At 31.2% G+C, this 19,619-nt stretch overlaps 1 protein-coding gene, 1 long non-coding RNA gene and 1 pseudogene across 2 annotated transcripts; 1 reads left to right on the top strand and 2 right to left on the bottom strand.

Annotated features, from left to right (window-relative positions):
- The first annotated feature begins 543 nt into the window (after positions 1–543).
- Positions 544–3,494, top strand: LOC112804048 (DEAD-box ATP-dependent RNA helicase 39-like; annotated as a pseudogene).
- A 3,271-nt stretch (positions 3,495–6,765) lies between these two features.
- Positions 6,766–8,378, bottom strand: LOC112802966 (uncharacterized). The gene is made up of 4 exons (XR_003202601.3): positions 7,934–8,378; positions 7,643–7,848; positions 7,340–7,519; positions 6,766–7,177 (listed from the first exon to the last, which is right to left on the bottom strand). It is a non-coding gene; the product is annotated as an uncharacterized lncRNA (long non-coding RNA).
- Positions 8,379–9,655: 1,277 nt separating this feature from the next.
- Positions 9,656–11,179, bottom strand: LOC112804047 (uncharacterized). Its single transcript, XM_025847481.1, has one exon. The coding sequence runs from the start codon at positions 11,177–11,179 to the stop codon at positions 9,656–9,658; it is 1,524 nt and encodes a 507-aa protein (XP_025703266.1).
- Positions 11,180–19,619: the final 8,440 nt, after the last annotated feature.

Raw genomic sequence — 19,619 nt, 5'->3', positions numbered from 1 at the left:
ACAGTACGATGATAAATTCATATGTACCGATACATTTAAAATATAGACAAATAACAATACGATATGTAAAATTTATTTTCCATGTCAGCATTTAATTTTTTTCTTTTTTAAATATATAGTATATCACTACTTTTACTAAAACACTCTTTTAATTAAATAAAAATAAAAAATATTTATTTATTTAATTTTATAAAAAGACTTAAACATCTTTCCTTTATTTGATTAGACAAAAATACCCTTTTAAATTAATCAAATTTTAGAATTCAATTAATCCTAATTTTATAAATTCAAATAATTGAAACAACAAAACAAAAGCATATTAAAAAAACAAAAAACTAAAATTGTTCTTCATCTGCTTCAAAACTCTATGTTCACGCCTCTAAAAGTTTTAGGTTTCTTCATCTTCTCTCCTCTTTCTATCCTCTCTTTGTCTCTCTCTGCTCCTCGATCTCTCTCATCTGTCTCTGCATCGCACGCAAGACGCCATTGTTTTGCTGGGACACCCTATCCAATTACCCAATCCAGCAACCTTAGCTCCACACAATGGCTAAACGCGAACTCATCCCTCCCATCACCCTCGAGCTTCTCCTTCCTCTCTCCGTCATCGATCTCACTCCCTCACCTCCGTCCATCTCTCTATCAAATGGGATTTCTTTAGGTTTTTTGAGTTGCGAAATCAATTAGTCATCATGCACGGTTCAGGTGCACAATGGTAAGTGGTGGTGGCCGTATTAGGCCTCAAGAGGATTCACTTAATAACCCCATTGATATGGTAGTTGGTACCCTTGGAAGGATTCTTCAACATATTGAGGAGGGCAACCTGGTGTATGGCGACATCAAATACTTGGTGAGTAATCCACAATCGACTAATTCTAATATGCAATAATTTGCTACAATAATGAATTGGTACAATAATTAATATATTTGTTTTGCAGGTCTTGGATGAGGCAGATACAATGTTTGATCGTGGCTTTGGTCCTGATATACGCAAATTTCTGGCCCCATTGAAACATCGTGCATCAAAGTCTGATGGCCTAGGTTTTCTGATCGTCTTGGTAACCGCAACAATGACAAAGGTATGCTGATCTGTGCCACAATCTGCTAAGTAAATTTAAGGGAATAAAATTCTCACGAAGTGGTAGTGTTTTATTTCTTTCTTTTATAATTGCATCACTATAATCTCTTCAATCTCCCTTCTATCATGTGAAGATATAATATTTCCTATTACAATAATATAACTATATAATCCAACACATGCTTGTGTTCAATTGTAATTTCTGGCTTTTCAGAATATACTACAAATGTACAATAAATAAAGTGCATTTATATGAATCTGGAAACAAAATATCATGTAATGATCCTTGTAAGGGGGACAGTATAGTGGTTATGTTTTAGAATGTTGCTCACTCACCTTCCATTTGTTTACCCTTGGTTGAAATCGTTCTATAGCTAGAAGTTAAGAGTAAGTCATCAATCTGACTTTTTTTTAAGCCTTGCAGGCTGTGCAAAAGCTAATTGATGAGGAGTTTCAGGGTATTGTAAATCTGCGAACATCAACATTGCATAAAAAGATTTTTTCTGCTCGTCACGATTTTATTAAACTTTCAGGTTCTGAGAACAAGCTGGAAGCATTACTTCAGGTATCCTGCATTTTTCCACCAGTCTCATCATGCCAAACACATTGATATTTATGGTTTATTTTGGGAATCACTGTAGCTGAAGTGGCACAAATTGACTTTCTATTCATGTTAGGTAGTGGAATAATCGTCGTTTGTTGCTAGTGTTAGTTAGGAGTTAGAAGTTAGTAGATATTGGCATATTGGTGCTATGCTAGCAATAAAAATACAACCTCTCTCTCTCCCTTTCATTTTTTAGCAAGTAAATATCACTACATTTCAATCTTTGTTTTCCGATCATGTGATGGCAGGTACTTGTGCCAAGCCGAGCAAAAGGCAACAAGGTGATGGTTTTTTTGCAATACTTTGGACTCTAGCCGTGCGGTGGATCACTACCTTGTTGAAAATATGATTCCTACTGTCAACTACTATGGGGAAGTACCAGCAGAGCAAAGGTAAAGTACAAAAAACACCCCCCCCAAAAAAAAACCACCCCCACACACAAAAATTATTTTAAGCTACCTGGAAATAGGCATATTGTCAACTGTTGAAACTGTAGGGATTGGTTGGAAAATAGATTGTTGAGAGGGAATAATATTAAATATATTGTATTAATGAGAATTCGAATAGTTGTGTTGATAAAATAGTCTTCATATCTTGGCAACAGTGAGATCTCCCATTTCCTGCTCTTCCATATTCCCATTTACTTATTTGCATCATCAATTTTTTTTTTTTTGCTTACAGGGTTGAAAACCTCAATAAATTTAAGAATGACATTGATGATCGTCCAACATTAGTTTGCACAGACTTGGCCGCTAGGGGTCTGGACTTGGATGTAGACCATGTTGTTATGTTTGACTTCCCCTTGAACTCTGTGAGTATCATAGCCATGGTTCTATAATTTGGGTCTGAGTACCTTGCACTATTCTTTACTTCTTTCCTTGATATTACTTAGTTTCTCACCTTTACTTTCCCTTTCAATTTTTAGATCGATTACCTTCATCGGACTGTAGAACTGCTCGTATGGGTGCAAAAGGTAAAATCTTATCATAGACTTCTCTGTACAGCCAAATTCTTATATTTTATTTTGTTAGAACAATAGCCCTAAACACTTAAGCACATGCCCTTTAAAATGATTGAAGAATAAATACTCTTTTTTTATTGCAGGGAAAGTAACCAGTTTGGTTACAAAGAAGGACTTGATCTTGGCCACTAGAATAGAGGAGGCAATGAGGAAGAATGAGAGTTTGGAGTCTATCACGAAAGAAGGAGTACGAAGGGATATCGCCAGGATCCAAGTTAATGGACAGAGTGGGAAGGACAGAAAATTAGTTAAAGTTTCTAAAGTTAAGAACAATCCTGGTGGACGTGCTAGTTTAGGGAATAAAGGATCGGATTTGAAATCCGGAAAAGGATCATCATCAGGAAAATCTATGAAGAAAGGGATTAAGGTTTCAAATTCTGTAAAATCCTCCAGTGCAAATAGCTCGAGAAAAGCTTCTTCAAGGTATAAGAAAACAAGTAAAAGGACCAGTGCCACAAAATCGACAAATTCTAAACTCAGTACTATAACTAGTTGAACTTCATTCTAGCATTCCACGGCCTATGAATATGTCATTGCTGCTAAAGCTGAAGGAAGACCTTAAGTGACTCTGTATTCATTGTATATATGAAGTAGAAGCTTGGTGGTATTGATTTCTACACTAGTCTTACGAAAATAGTTGACTTAGTATACTATTATCTAAGTTATATGTTGTTTTATACTATTACTAATATGTATTTTCTTTTCCTTTTTGGGTGATATATAACGCTCTATGTGAGAAAATGTTTAATTAAAATTTTGAGTTTTATCTACCCAAAATAAATTCCTTTTCTTTATGAAGAATCTTATGTAACATTGTTTAGATGCTTATCTATTTACCTACTTTCTTTTGCGTTTACAGCTTGACTTTAACCAGCATCTAACTTGTATGTTTTTTTTGTCTCTTATTTAGCCCAATCAACATTGGGGTAAAGCCATAAAGGATATATACTACCCCACTACATCACATGGTGAATTATTCACCCCATAATAGCTAGTGGTTCAAATAAATCGTTCCATGGATAATTTAAATGGAACAGTAAATGTGCTATTTGTTTCACCAAACATTTTCCCCCATTTTATTGGAAAACATTCGTAACTAGAAAATTTTGTAATCAGAACTTGCTTATTCTGTATGTAAGAGATCTCAACTAACATAATTATACAACTTTCCTTTACAAGATTAACAACTCTAATACATATACAATTTTTCATCAAGTTGTGTCAGCCATGGATGGTATTTTCAAAATATACTTGGAATATCTTTCTTCTGATTTGAGCTGTTGGATTCTTTGCCTTAGTCTACGCCGATGGTCATGAATTTTCCAAAGGCCATGTCCCAATATAACCGTTGAGTATATGCCATGTGTGATAATGGGAGCTAGAATGTTATTTGTCTGTCACATAACCATTGCCAATTAGTTTATCCTTGAAAATCTTACACAAAACAGAAAAATATTTTCAAAAGATTATATAAAATGTAAAGCTAAGAAGATTACTTGAATCCATTCAAAACCCAAGTAGAGGGCAAGAAGTCCTTCAAGAAGAGGGGAATATATCTTTTTCATTTGGCGCTTCTCATACCATGCTGCAAACCAAAAGCAGACAGTGCAATCAAACTCATGAAACAGATATAATAAGTAGAAACTGTTTAATCAATGACTAGTAGATATTATATCATAGAGAAACTTTATAAGTTTATGACTTTATTCCACCACTTTCTGAACCAAATGAAACTTTGTTCAATCTATGAATCTATGAACTGATTCTAATGCTTTACTATACTCAATCTCTTTTGCTCTTTATCTGTAGCAATCGGTAGGGAGTCTAGCAGAATTGTTTAATGATTGCACAAATCAAAAACAACCAGATACCAATGTGTGTTGTTCTCGTTGACAGGTAAAAAAATCTAGTACCAACTTTCACGTATTAGAATATTACTAGATACAATTTTTTTAAAAAAATAAAAGGTATAGATCAGTTCATAAAGATAAATGCCATTAAATAATTAAAAAAAATTAAAAATACAATAAATCATATACCTTTTCTAGACCTTCATCAACTTTTCCCAAAAATTATTTTTGATAATATTTCAACAGAACTTCAATTTATTGCAGTATGAATTGCCGAATTTAATAGTTAGGGGCTAAGTTAGTGACACCAATTAAGTAAATTCAATTGTTTTTAACAAAACTTTTTGCCTTGAATAATGGTCTTAAAGCAAATTCAATTGCTTCACTGAAACTCAATGTACTAAGCAGAATCTGAATGATTAATTTTGCTGTCATAGGTTGAGATGACTACTGGAGCAACAATTCATACAACACAAGGGTTGAAGATGAATCAAACACAATCTGAATCAAGAAAGGCTACTCCTCATGGTCAGAGACCTTACAATGGCAGTGGCACCAATAAGAATTTCCAGGAAAAGTCTCAGCGCCGCACCTTTGCTCATCATCTGAGTATTACTCTTGAGAATACATCACCAAATATTCAGCAAGAAAACCTCAAGAATAGGAATCACAAACAATGATCATGCTCCATGATGTTTGCTCTCTGTTGTAAATGTAGCTTGAAGGAAATGCACCACATTAGGCACCATTTGTTCTCTGTTGTATTCTTGGTATATAACACAACATTAGTAACCAACTCTGACTGTTGTTCTTCCTTTTGTTTTTGTACCCTCAATATATTCAATTGAGCTATTCTTACAATCCTTTCTTCGTTCTCTTTATAATTTGGAAAAAATAATAAATTAAAATATCTAATGAATCACACCGTATACTTTAGAACATTCTTGCACACTAGCTAATTAAGTAATTTTATAAGAAAATACTTTTGACCCTTTATCAATAAAAATACAGTTAGATGAAATTCATAATTCAGAATTACATTGCATCATCTAAAAAACTGCACTTTATTTCCGCTAATAGAGTTTTTGACAATGTAATTGCTCAAATACTCAAGCTTTCTCCGTGAAAATACTCTCCATGCGATCCTATTCTAAATTTATGTGATTAATAACTAATGCAACATTCTAATTTATAGGTTATTAGTTTTAATCAATATTACAAATTAAATAAATGTATAAAAAAAATCAATTTCCACTCCTTGTATTGTACATGTTATATTTTGAAATATCTATCTATCTATTATAATATATAAAAAGAGATGCAAATAGTGTTTACAGTGAGTAAATAATACGTTTTAACAGTTGGTTGATGCATTGGTAATATATTCCTATTTTGATTGCTTCTCTTCTTTGATGGTTTGAGGTGGAAACTTTCAGCTTTTATTGATTCTCAAAGATTTTAGTGTTACTATTCAACTGTTCACTTATCAAAAAGTGGGATAAACATAGTTATTGCTGCATTATTGACTAATTTTTGTTATTTTTCTAACAAAACAAGCAATTCTTAATCAACAATGCACAAGAAAATAGAGAAAAAAATCTTAGACTATAACCGTTTAAGGGTGCAAAACAACTAATCTCATTCCTCCAATATATAAACTCCAAGAAAGGTAATTCAACAATATTTATAGCATGTGATACATGTAAAGAAAATTTTTAAAATCCCAAAAAACAAAATACATGCATTCAAAAGAGATTAGAGTGGCTATTGATGAATTAAACCCTCAATAATAAGGAGCTGCTGTCAACTAATGGAGAAGGTTAGTGAATGCAAGTAGACAGACTATGGCATTCTTCAAGATTGTCTTCATCATCATCTTAATTCATTCCCTTTTCATTGTTTAACATTTTAAATATTCTGAATTCCCTATGCTTTTCATTTTATTGGTGTTGTAGTGTTTCATTTGTGAATTTTTGCCACTCTTATTTCACTACAAGTATAACCTTCCAGACCATGAACATGAGAGTGTCAATCTTGAAAAGGGTAGGTTCAGAAAACAAACAAGGTATTATTTTACAATGCAATGGTTATGTGACACAGTGACAGAATATGTTGACTTGATTTCTCTTGATAAGATTTTGAATTAGTCCAATTTGTTCATAGCCACCAATCAATATCCCATTAACTAAAGCAAAACTAAATTTATCTGCTAAACTTTAGTTCATGCACCTGAAATTTATTATCAGACGGTTTGGAAGAATTTTAGAGTGTAACATACACATGAACCGAAATTCAAAAGGTAAATATGACGATGATCAATAAGAAGGACAATAATCAATATGAAAATGATCAAATATTATGAATGCAATGAAGGTGGACTTTCGGTATTCTTCTGGTGCTTCCTTACAAACTGGAACGGCTGGACCCACCGCAGACATACGAATTCGCTCTTGTCACGTGGCTCTGTATGTCATTGAGTTGCTTACCTTGTGATTGGACCAAAACAGCCATGTCCAAGACAGTTGATGAAGTTCATTGGGGCTCCTCTCTATATCAATCAGTGTGTCATGCCACTCTTGAATCTCTTGGATTGTGTCCATGATTGTCCCTGGTTGCTTAGTTGCTTTCTGCAAGAAAGTTTCAACCACCACATACAAATTTTCATATTGAGGTAATCAAAGTTATTCCAACATTATAAAGTTGATATTCCTTCTCAAGTAATATACAAATTTTCATGAAGTGATTTTTTTTTTAAATAAAAGAAAAATCGTTACTTCAGCCATCCGTACCACTTTAGTCATCAGGTTTCCTAACCACTTATCTCCTCAAGAACCTTCCTCTGTTGCAGTTATTATCATTGTCTTGTTTCTCAGAATTTCTCTGAGTATTACAATGATTGAATATTATTGATGCATCAAAAGCTAAACCGTAACTGCCAAAGTTATCTCTTGTTGGCTTCCATGGAAAAGCTGTATGAATGATACAAGACAATAATAAGAATGAAGAATAACAATAATGTAAAACAGAATGAAGAATGAAAAACTAGTGACTCAGCAACATAGAGTAATGTTGTGTGAGATAGAAACAATTACCTGTTGAAGTTGTTGGATTACCAAATCCATCTTCCATCAACTTTAATGACGCGGATGTGGGAAATTTTGGGCCAAACCTGCGGGTCCTTCATCTGACACTGTTTACCCAGCAAAGGGCTTCCATTGATGATGAGCCGTAATGGAGAGGCAGGCAGCTTTTCTCCGTCAATGTTCTCCAAATTGTAACAATAATTGAACTGGGGAACCTGTGGAAGATTATTTTCAAGAAAATTATTCAATGATTCGTCACCGCAAATTGCTCTCTTCCACTACAAATCTTTGCAAACTCACCCACAATCTCTCACATCAGTGAAATGGCTACAGCATGAGAGAACACATAAACTGTCCTTGAAGACCTCTAATGTCAATTCAAACTCATCACTATTGTTACCTCCGAAATCAGGAAGCGAAATTCGTCGATACGACTCCAATGCCAAATCGAGAGAAACAATGAACCGATTCTTATCCAACCAATTAAGCATGCCGCTCACGAATCTTCCAGGACAACACGCAGTGCTGCTGAGAGGAAAGTGTTGAATCCTTCTCCACGAATCAGATCCCAAAGTATGAACCCTAGAGTCAAACCCCGAGGTAACGACGGAGAAGCGTTCATCTTCCAATGACGGCAAGTTTCTTAACTTTCCGATGGACGGATTCCAGAGAAGGAGATTTTTGAAAACGGTTAAGAGAGAGAGAGAGGATGGGAAGAGGAGGGAGGAAGATGAAGAATAATTTTAGTTTTTTGTTTTTTTAATATGTTTAATACAGATAAAAAATAATTTTAAATTTTTGTTTTTTAATATGTTTTTGTTTTGTTGTTTTAATTATTTGAAACTATAAAATTAGAATTAATTGAATTTTAAAATTTGATTAATTTAAAAGGGTATTTTTGTCTAATCAAATAAAGGAAAGATGTTTAACACTTTTTATAAAATTAAATAAAAAATATATTTTTATTTTAATTTAATTAAAGGGGTGTATTAGTAAAAGTAGTGATATAATATATATTTAAAAAAGAAAAAATTAAATACTGATGTGGAAAATAAATTCCACGTGGCTTGTTATTACTCGTCTGTATTTTAAATATATCGGTACGTATGAATTTATCATCGTACCGTAGCAATCACCTAATTATAAAATTGTATGATACTATGTAAATTAATAAATGTTTGTATTTTGATGTAAAATAATAAATATAAAATTTTATTATTTATTTTTAGTTTTTTACCTAATCACCTTTATCATTGTGGATGCCACCAACATTGCGTTGTAAATAACTAAATATAGAAATCTCGAAGAATAATAACGAGTCTATGCGTCAAATTATGAAAGGATAAAAATGAAAAAAGAAATTACTAATCTTTACCATCAGAAAAAAATAAAAGAGTAGGTAAAATATAAAATTATATAAAACATTTAAAATAAAATTGAAATAAAATAAAATTTTACAAAAATATTATATATATATAAAAAATTAGTTGATAAATTAATTATTTATATATTTATATATAAATATATATGTTATTTAATTTATTTTTAATATATATTTTATATAAATAATATATGTAACATAATTGTAAAATTTAAATGTAAAACTAAAACCAACTTCAACATTAAAAATATAAACAACATTTCTCCTTTTTTTTTTTTCTTTTCCCGTTGGGTGTTATATATATATGCTTGTGTGTGGTGTGGCGTGGCGCCACTTGTCCTTATCTCTTTCCATTTTGCTATGTTATTTACTTATTTACTAGTGAAAGGACCCGTGCTATGCACGGAAAAAGTTACATACAAAACTACATAATTTTAAACCAAACATATGGAAGGAATTACATGAAATTAATTTAGAAACATCTAACATAGCTTGAAACACGACCGTATCACATAAAAAATGTAAAACTACTTGAAATGACATCAAGAAATATTGTTAAAAATCTCCCTAAATACTACATTTATTGTACTATTCTTGGGCATGGTACCATTATTCTAAATCAGCATTCTAAGGCATTTCTTTTATTTTACTCGATATAGTACAACATACAGTTGTCCATGTGTAAAAACGGGTTTTGACAAAAATAGCCCAACAACACCCAAAGTCTGTCCCTGCGCCTTATTTATAGTCATTGCAAATGAAACTATCAAAGGGAATTGCCTCCTTCTGAACCTAAAAGGGAGTGTGTCATTATTTGGTATCATGTCCATGCGTGGAATGAACACAACTCGGCCTGTCTGGTCCCCCGTCAATATAATGCACTTAATTACATGATTACCTAAACGACGAACCTGCATTCTCGTGCCATTGCACAACCTATTAGACTGATCAATGTTCCGAAGCAACATAACTGGTACACCTTCCTTCAAGCATATTTGGTGTGGAGGTAACCCTGAACAATTAATCGCATTCAAAACATCAGGTGAAAATGTGTCTAACTCAGACTCCATATTACCTTCTTCAACACATAGAGAATCAGAACTAAGATAAACTTTTGGTTCTCCAGGTAGTCGACTCATAATACTGTTGTTCACCTCATTCACAACTTCTAATGTGGGAGCAAGAATCGAACGTTCCTTGAAGTAATCAGTGTGGTTCAAGTTAGAAACAATATATGGATAGACAAAATGTACCAACTCTCCAAAACCATCTTCAGTATCATTTATGAGCATGTCATCCGGAATCAAAACTTCTGACTCACCATCTGTAGAATCACCGGCGAATCCATCACCAATCTGGATAAGCCACTTGGCAAATTCATTAACTTCACTATTGTCTTCGAAAATATCAGAAGATGCTAAATGCATATTCCTTGTTAAATTCAAGACTGAGCAGTGATCCCAGAGGTAAGATGAATTAATGGAAGCTTGAACAATATCTTGACGTGATCCCATCGGTATGACTGGAAGAATCTGTCGAAAGTCACCACCTAGTACAACAACCTTACCTGCAAAAGCCATGTTTGACTTGTAAGATTGTTCATATCTTAGGATATCCTTCAGTGACTTGTCCAATGCCTCATAACAGTGTTTGTTCAACATTGGAGATTCGTCCCATATAATCAAACTGGCTCTGGAAACCAACTTAGCAAGAGATGAACCTTGTTTAATGTTGCAAACTGAATCCTCATTAATGTTTAGAGGTATCTTAAATTTTGAATGAGCAGTGCGTCCATTGGGAAGAAGTAGTGAAGCAATACCACTTGATGCAACATTTAAAACAATCTTTCCCTCACACCTTAATGAAACAGAAAGCGTACGCCAAAGGAATGTCTTGCCAGTACCACCATACCCATAAACAAAGTAAAATCCACCACGATCCATGTTCACGGCATCAAGTATTGTATGATATGCATAGCTCTGTTCATTATTTATAGATTGCAAAGCATCATTCAACTCTTGACGGAGTAAAATTCTATCAAAATTCAACTCATCCATTATTAACCGATCCTCAATACCAACAATCGCTTGCATATCGGGATAAGGTAACGTAGAAAATTCTTTCAAAGATCTATCATTAGCTTGTAATCGTTCCTCAAGCTTCATCAATGTTAAGTTCAAAATCTGATTATCAGCTAATATTAAATCTGTAAAATTTATTACAAAATGGTAATCACCGAATAAGAAAACCAAGAAAAGTTAATACAACTGCATAATTATATGAGATAGTGAGAAATAATATATATAACATAATTGTAAAATTTAAATGTAAAACTAAAACCAACTTCAACATTAAAAATATAAACAACATTTCTCCTTTTTTTTTTCTTTTCCAGTTGGGTGCTATATATATGCTTGTGTGTTTGGCGTGGCGCCATTTGTCCTTATCTCTTTCCATTTTGCTATGTTATTTACTTATTTATGACTAGTGTGAAAAAATTTGGTAACATTATTTATTATAATTTATTATATGTGCCAGTATATATTAAGACATTTATTTTTTTTTTTAGTTGATAGCAAATCATAAAAACACACAAAAAATTGTTGTAGCAACCATTTATTCAAAAAAATAATTGATGTTTAAATAAAAAAAGACAACTAACCATTTAGAAAAATAATTTTGTAATATCATCCATCTTTAATTTGAATCAATAAGTGAATCATCACTCATGTAACTATCTAGCTAGATGAGTGCACATAGTTATGATGAATCAATATAACTACTCATCTAATGACTCATGCATGCTCAAATTAAACAACTATTCACTACAATTACAGGATATTTAACAAGAATAAAAATAAAACAAAAATTCAGTGTTGTGTTTACATGTATGTATTTTATGAGAAGATGATACTCGATAAAATGTGTCTTTATTATTGTAATAAATATTTAAAAAAAAAAACACAACATGGTCATTAATTTAAAATAAAGATACTTTTTGAGATTTTCTACCTAAAGATACCCTTCGAAAAATTATATCTAAATATAGTCTTCTTAATTTTAATATTAGTGCAACTAAGTATCATTTAAATATTATCCTTTATTCAACTTTTAAAAGAAAGAAAAAATAAAATACAAGTCATTTCTCTGATTTTTTAAAAGGGGATGCTCCCATAGGAATTTTTTTTAAAGATATATTTTAATAATTAAAATTTAACACATATAATCATTTAAATTATGTTATTTTGTCAAAATTAGGTTAGACAAATTAAATTAATTTGACCGAAAAATAGTGAATCAAATTTTGAATCTGTCTAAATTAATATTATTTTTTATAAAAAATGACTACAATACTCCTATTAAATAAAATGACTAAAATACTCTTATTATATATATTAATTTTAAAAATTCTAAATTCTAGTCCTATTATATATATATATATATATATATATATATATATATATATATATATATATATATATATATATATAATAGGAATATTTTAGTTGTGTTTTATAATAAGGATATTGTAGTAATTTTTATAAAAAAATCTTAATTTATACCGATTTTAAAATTTATTTTATTAATTTTTTTGCTAAACTGATTAGTCCCGTCTAATTTTAATAAAAATAATATAATTTAATTGATTATATATGTTAAATTTTAATTTTTAAAAAATATCTTTAAAAAAAGACCTTTTTGATATCTTTATCTAAGTGCCTCCCTTTTTAAAAAACTAATACATAAAAATGGACATTCAAATTAATTAAATAGTATTCAAATTAATTAAATAATAATAAATCCATAAAAAGATTGACCAAATTAAAGACTGGATTTTAAAAGATAAATAGTATCCTTTTAATATATAAATAATTAATAATTACCTCTAAACTTACTAATACATAAATATGTTAGGAAATTATTTAATTTTCTAATTTATTTGTGGACAATATATATATCAATTATAATCACAAATGATGCTATTTCAAATTAAATGACTTATATATAAATGCTAATTGAATAAGTCATTATTACTTTGGATTTGGAATTAAATGAAAATAAAACTGGATATTATCTTTTGTTCCTTAGATAATTATCTTTTGGATTTTAGATATATTATCTTTTGGGCTTTAGATACTATTTTATTTGGGCTTTAGTGTTTAATGAGTGTCATGTTCAAATATAAATAGACCTTCAGAGTTTCGGTCTCTATTTATATACCAAAGCTGTCTTTGTTGCTCTTTTTCCATAAAAAAGAGTTGCAGTTTAGCCACCTAAGAATACAGAAGGATTTGGTTGAGGAAGATCGAAAAAACCACAAGATTCAAATTCTTCCATCAATTTTTAACTCATATGAATTCAGGTATGCTTCCGCATTGTGTTATATTTTTAGTGATTCAATATAGATGATCTGAATTATTTAAATTAATTTATTCTAACAAGTGGTATCAGAACCATCTATAATTTAATCATCGAAAATATTAGTTTTTTATTTTTCTATTATCGAATCAATATATATATATATATATATATATATATATATATATATATATATATATATATATATGTATATATATGAATATTGTTTACGTGGTAAAACCGTTGCACGCATATATATGAACTTGTTTGCGTTTGTGTGTGTGCATCAATTTATATATATAAAAATTGATACGTATATATATTATTGATCGTTTGCGTTAAGCTTGCTTGCTCTTTTTTCAGCCATTTATATATACATATATATAAAATATATATTATTTGCGTTGAACCCGAATGTGTTTTCGGCCATTCCTATATACATGTATAATATATATATTATTCTTTGATTGTATATATACATTCTTGCGTACAGAATTTGTAAAGCATGTTGTATTTTATTTGTTTGTAAAATTGATAATTTTATTTGAAATATTGATGGAGTACTATTAAATTATAATTTTTTAAAAGTCTGAAAAGACACCATTAAGATTTAAATTTTTTTGCAATTTAAATATTTTTTAATTGTTACATAAGAAAATTAGTAACCATTTGGATTATTATATCCACATATTTTATAAAGATTTGGTTTTGGAATAAATTGATTAAACATTATGCTGCCAAAGTAGCCTCTTTTGCGAAAATTGATTTATTTAAAACATTAGGAATATGGGGATATGTAATTCATGCGAATATTGATCGGCCCAAAGAAAGGTCTGTATTTGGCCGAATTACATACACATATTGATAGTAAATACATATTTGGGTAACTAATTAAGAATAAAGTAATGTTTATTATTTATGCAAACAATAATCGGTCCAAAGGAAGTTTATTGTTTGTCCCAATAATAAGCATTGCACACTTTTGTTTATTTTTTATTAATTATGCGGTCAATAATCGGCCCAAAGGAAGGTTGTTGTTTGGCCAATTAATAGAAAATATATGCGGTAATAAATAGGTTGCGAAGTTTAAGTTTTCATGTGCGCATTAAGTCGGTCCAAAGAAAGGCCTAATGTGTGACAGGAATTTTGACAATATTTGATTACTGCAATGAGAGTATCACTTACAGTTAATTTTTCTATCCAAATATTGAAAATTAATGTTGTACTAGATATCTCAATATGGATTTTTTTTCATTAATTAATTAATGTTTACTGCATGTTCTTTTTGTTCTATTCTAGAAACTATGGCTTCAGCTACCAATGTTTCTGCACAAATTAGCAGTATTCCTATGCTGAATGGTTCAAACTTTAAAGTTTGGAAGGATACCGTGGAGATTGTCCTCGGTTGTATGGATCTAGATATAGCTCTTCGAGAGGAGAAATCCACTTCTACTCCGGAAAACCTCAATGAGGTTAAAACAGAAGAGTGGGAGAGATCCAATCGAATGAGCATTATGATCATGAAACGCTCAATTCCTGAGGCGTTTCGGGGCTCAATTACTAAGGATAAAGATGCCAACCAGATCCTAAAGGATGTTGAGAAATTTTTTTACTAAGAAATTCAGTGCTCACATGGCTTTATCTTCTCAGTATAAAAGAAAGCGTGATACTACTGCGGATGCGCATTCTCAACAAAAAAAGGCTAAGAAACAGGATCAAGTTTTAACCTGTTTTTTCTGTAAAAAGGTGTGACACATGAAGAAGGATTGTACCAAATATGCCACTTGGCGTGTGAAGAAGGGGTTGCCTGTGGAGCCGACCGCCAAGTGATGCTGAAAGATACATCTACGTGGCAGACGGCAATATAGTTGCAGTCGAAGCTATAGGAACCTTTAGATTATGTTCCACGAGTGGATTTTACTTGGATTTATTAGAGATATTTTATGTACCGTCATTTAGACGAAATTTGGTTTCTGTTTCTCGTTTGGACAAATCAGGTTATTTTTGTTCATTCAGAGACAATAAAGTCAGTCTTTTTTATAATTCAAATAATATTCTCTCTAGTCATTTGGTAGATAATCTATATAGGCTTAACTTAAGTTCCTATAATAATGAAATACTGCAAATGGGTACAAAACAAAAACTGAATGAGAATTCGACATCATTATGGCATAAACGCCTAGGCCACATCTCTAAATAGAGAATTCAGAGGCTCGTGTCGGATGAAATTCTTGGACCCTTAAATTTGGCAAACTTTGAAGTCTGCATTGAGTGCATAAAGGGAAAAAGGACAAACGAAAAGAAATTAGGTACCGAGAGAGCTAAAGATGTCTTAGAACTGATACATACCGATATAAGTGGCCCATTTTCTATTGTCTCTTGGAATGGACAACGGTACTTTATTACGTTTATAGATGATTACTCTCATTACGGGTACCTATATTTAATTCATGAAAAATCCCAAACCTTGGATGTTTTCAAGTCTTTGAAAGCTGAAGTTGAACTTCAACTTGGAAAGAAAATTAAAGCTGTCAAATCTGATCATGGTGGTGAATACTGCGGAAGATATGACGGCTCAGGTGAGCAATGTCCCGAGCCCTTTTGCTCTTTTCCTAGAGGAGTGTGGTATTGTTTCGCAATACACCATGCCAGGCAAACCTAGCATGAATGGTGTTGCAGAACGAAGGAACCGAACTCTTAAGGACATGGTGAGAAGTATGATTAGTCATTCTTCCTTACCTGAATCACTCTGGGGAGAAGCCTTAAAGACCGCAATATACATCCTTATTAGGGTGCCAAGCAAAGCAGTTAACAAAACCCCATATGAAATTTAGACGGGGAAAAGACCCAGTATAAAGCATTTGCATATTTGGGGATGTCCAACTGAGGCGCAGCCTTATAGGCCGCATGAAAGAAAATTGGACTCAAGGACAATTAGTTGCTACTTTGTTTGGTTACGCTGAGCGTTCACGGGGGTACAAGTTTTACAATCCTGCATTAAGGTCTATTTTTGAAACGGAAAATGCGAGATTTCTTGAGGATGTTGAGTTTGGGGGGAAGGAAATATTAGAAATGTTGTTTTGGATGAGGATTCTGTAACTGACAATGATTAGGTCCTTGTGCTTATTGTTGTTCAAGATATAGTTATAGTACAAGAGTAAAATGAGAATCCTACTATATAGATCCAGTTACAGTACAAGAGAACAATGAGAATATTGTTGTTACTAGAGATACTGTTACAGTACAAGAAAATGATGAGAATTCTCATCAACCCCAACTCATACAGCAAGCTCAATAACTTCAAGAAGTGTCATTAAGGAGATCCAAAAAAAAGGAGAAAATTCATCTATGGTCTCAAACAAGCTTCCCGTTAATGGTATCACAAGTTTAATTAAGTCATTACCTCATGGTTTTGAGGTAAATATTATAGATGAATATGTATACCGCAAGTTCAGTGGGAGTAAATACATCCTTTTGGTCTTATATGTTGATGACATTCTACTTGCTAGTAACGATATAAGCTTGTTGCATGAAACTAAGAAATTTCTATCGGACAAATTCAAAATGAAAGATCATGATGATGCCTCTTTTGTATTAGGAATCGAGATACTAAGAGATCGTTCTCAAGGTATTCTTGGGTTATCACAAAAGAACTATATCCAAAAGATTTTAAGTAAATATGTCATAGAAAGTTATAGACCAATGGACACATCCGTAGTTAAAGGAGACAAGTTTAGTCTCAAGCAATGCCCCAAAATGATCTTAAGAAGACAACAATGTATGATAAACCTTATGCATTAGCACTAGGAAATTTAATGTATGCTCAAGTCTACATACATCCCGATATATCATTTATAGTGGGAGTGTTAGGTAGATACTTGAGCAATCTGGATATGGATCATTGGATAGCTGTTAAACGCGTAATGCGTTGTTTAAAGAGAACAAAAGATTACATGCTTATTTATCGGAGATCAGAAAATTTGGAGATCATTAGGTACTCTGATTCCGATTTCATGGCATATGATTGCGAAACTTTGTCACTAAGCTTCATATAGTAGATGACATTGAAAGGCCATTAAAGATATTTTGTGACAATAAGTCAGTAGTACTATACTCCAATAACAATAAGAGCTTGACAAAATCGAAGCATACAGACATCAAGTTTCTTAGTTGTCAAGGAGAAAGTTTAAGAAAAACAGATTTCTATAAGACATATGGAAACAAAGTATATGCTAGCAGACCCATTACCAAGGGATTGAACCCTAAATTTTTTTCATGAGCACACTGCTCGGATGGGTGTCAATATTTGTGATGCCTTGGTTTAGTGGAGTTTATTTTATGCTATATGTCCTATGACAGATATTGAGTTATTTTTCTGCAGAATTAAGTTGATGGTTTATTTCATGTTATATGAAATGTTCATTTTGCAATATTTGTATTGTGTTTGATCTCAATAAAGTTGGACCAACTGAAAATAGACATGCATGAGATCACTTGGCATGTAATTTTCATATTAATCATCCAAATTTGATCTATGTCGTTAAGTATATTAGGATGGTGATTGGCGTGGTTTAGTCACGGCATTTAATGTGATAAAAGATGCGGTAGTTCTATATCTAAGGTATGACACGGACCAGATTGTTAAAGTAATGAAAGAAATAGCATTCAGATGCGCGCATAAAGTTTATAAAATGTGATTATGTTAAGAAAGAATATATGTATAGCCCAAGTGGGAGATTGTTAGGAAATTATTTAATTTTCTAACTTATTTGTGGGCAATACATATATAAATTATAATCACAAATGATGCTATTTCAAATTAAATGACTTATATAATGATGATCTCATTTATTGTTATAAATGCTAATTGAATAAGTTATTATTACTTTTGATTTGGAATTAAATGAGAATAAAATTGGATATTATCTTTTGTTCCTTAAATAATTATCTTTTGGATTTTAGATATATTATCTTTTGGGCTTTAGGGTTTAATGGGTGCCATGCTCAAATATAAATAGACATTCAGAGTTTTGGTCCCCAATATACCAAAGCTGTCTTTGTTGCTCTTTTCCCATCAAAAAGAGTTGCAGTTTAGCCACTTATAAATACAGAAAGTTTTGGTTGAGAAAGATCGAAAGAACCATAAGATCCAAATTCTTCCATCAATTTCTGACTCATATGAATTCAGGTACACTTCTGCATTGTGTTATATTTTTGGTGATTTAATATGGATGATCTGGGTTATTTAAATTAATTTATTCTAACAAAATATTTATCGTACCTCTATCTTTCTTTAAAAACGATTTATCAATTGAAAAAGATAGAAAAATTGGCTTACGAATTACATATATGGATTAAAGAGCAACAATGCAAATAAAAGAACAATGTAAATTTGTGTAAAAAAATAATTATTTTTTTTATTTTATAAAACGAGCCCCGATTATTTTTAAAAACACAATTGTGTATATGTAAGTTTTATAAGTCTTAGGAATTTATTTAAATATGCCGCTTTAATTTATTATAATTTACTTAGTTTTATAATGATTAAAAATTTTAATGTAAATATAGTAATATACTTATATATTGTCTAGTACAAACTAATATTGTTTGTTTAACTACTACTATTTATATACAAACAACTATCGGATAATTACAAATATACAATAAACCTATTGTCCTCCTAACAACAACAAAGCCTTGCCCTCTTAATAATTGATTATTATTTCAATTTTTCAAAACTGTGACATATGTGAAAATTATACACCATAATTTCTTTAGTTTTACTATATTTAAATAACTAATTTTAACCTAAATATTCATGACAATTACAATTTTGCGTAATAACTAGGAAAGATTGTATTATTGTTGGACACTATAGTACTATACGTTTTTCAGTTTTTGGTGATTGCTTGCGTATATATTGTAAGTATATAACTATGATTAGAATGCAGTGAGAAAAACAAACATGTAGGTCCCTCATTTTCCTTTTACTCTTTTTCTCCTCTTCTCCAATGAATACCCTCGGTATTCTATGCGTTGTTTGATGTATATGAATCCTTCCGTATATTTTTTCATGCAGCAACTCAAATCCATTAAAAATATACCAAAACCCATATCACATTCTGTGGCTAATTTTTTTTATAGAAAAAAAATATTGATGTTAATTTTAAAAATAGAATTATTTGGTATAATTATAAATAAATAAAATTTGTATATAAAAGTTAATATACAAAATATATGTATATG

Source organism: Arachis hypogaea, chromosome 5 (assembly GCF_003086295.3).
Source record: "Arachis hypogaea cultivar Tifrunner chromosome 5, arahy.Tifrunner.gnm2.J5K5, whole genome shotgun sequence".
NCBI classification, from domain to species: Eukaryota; Viridiplantae; Streptophyta; class Magnoliopsida; order Fabales; family Fabaceae; genus Arachis; species Arachis hypogaea.
The sequence above is the reverse complement of the archived record's forward strand: the minus strand, read 5'-3'. Positions and strand labels throughout refer to the sequence as shown.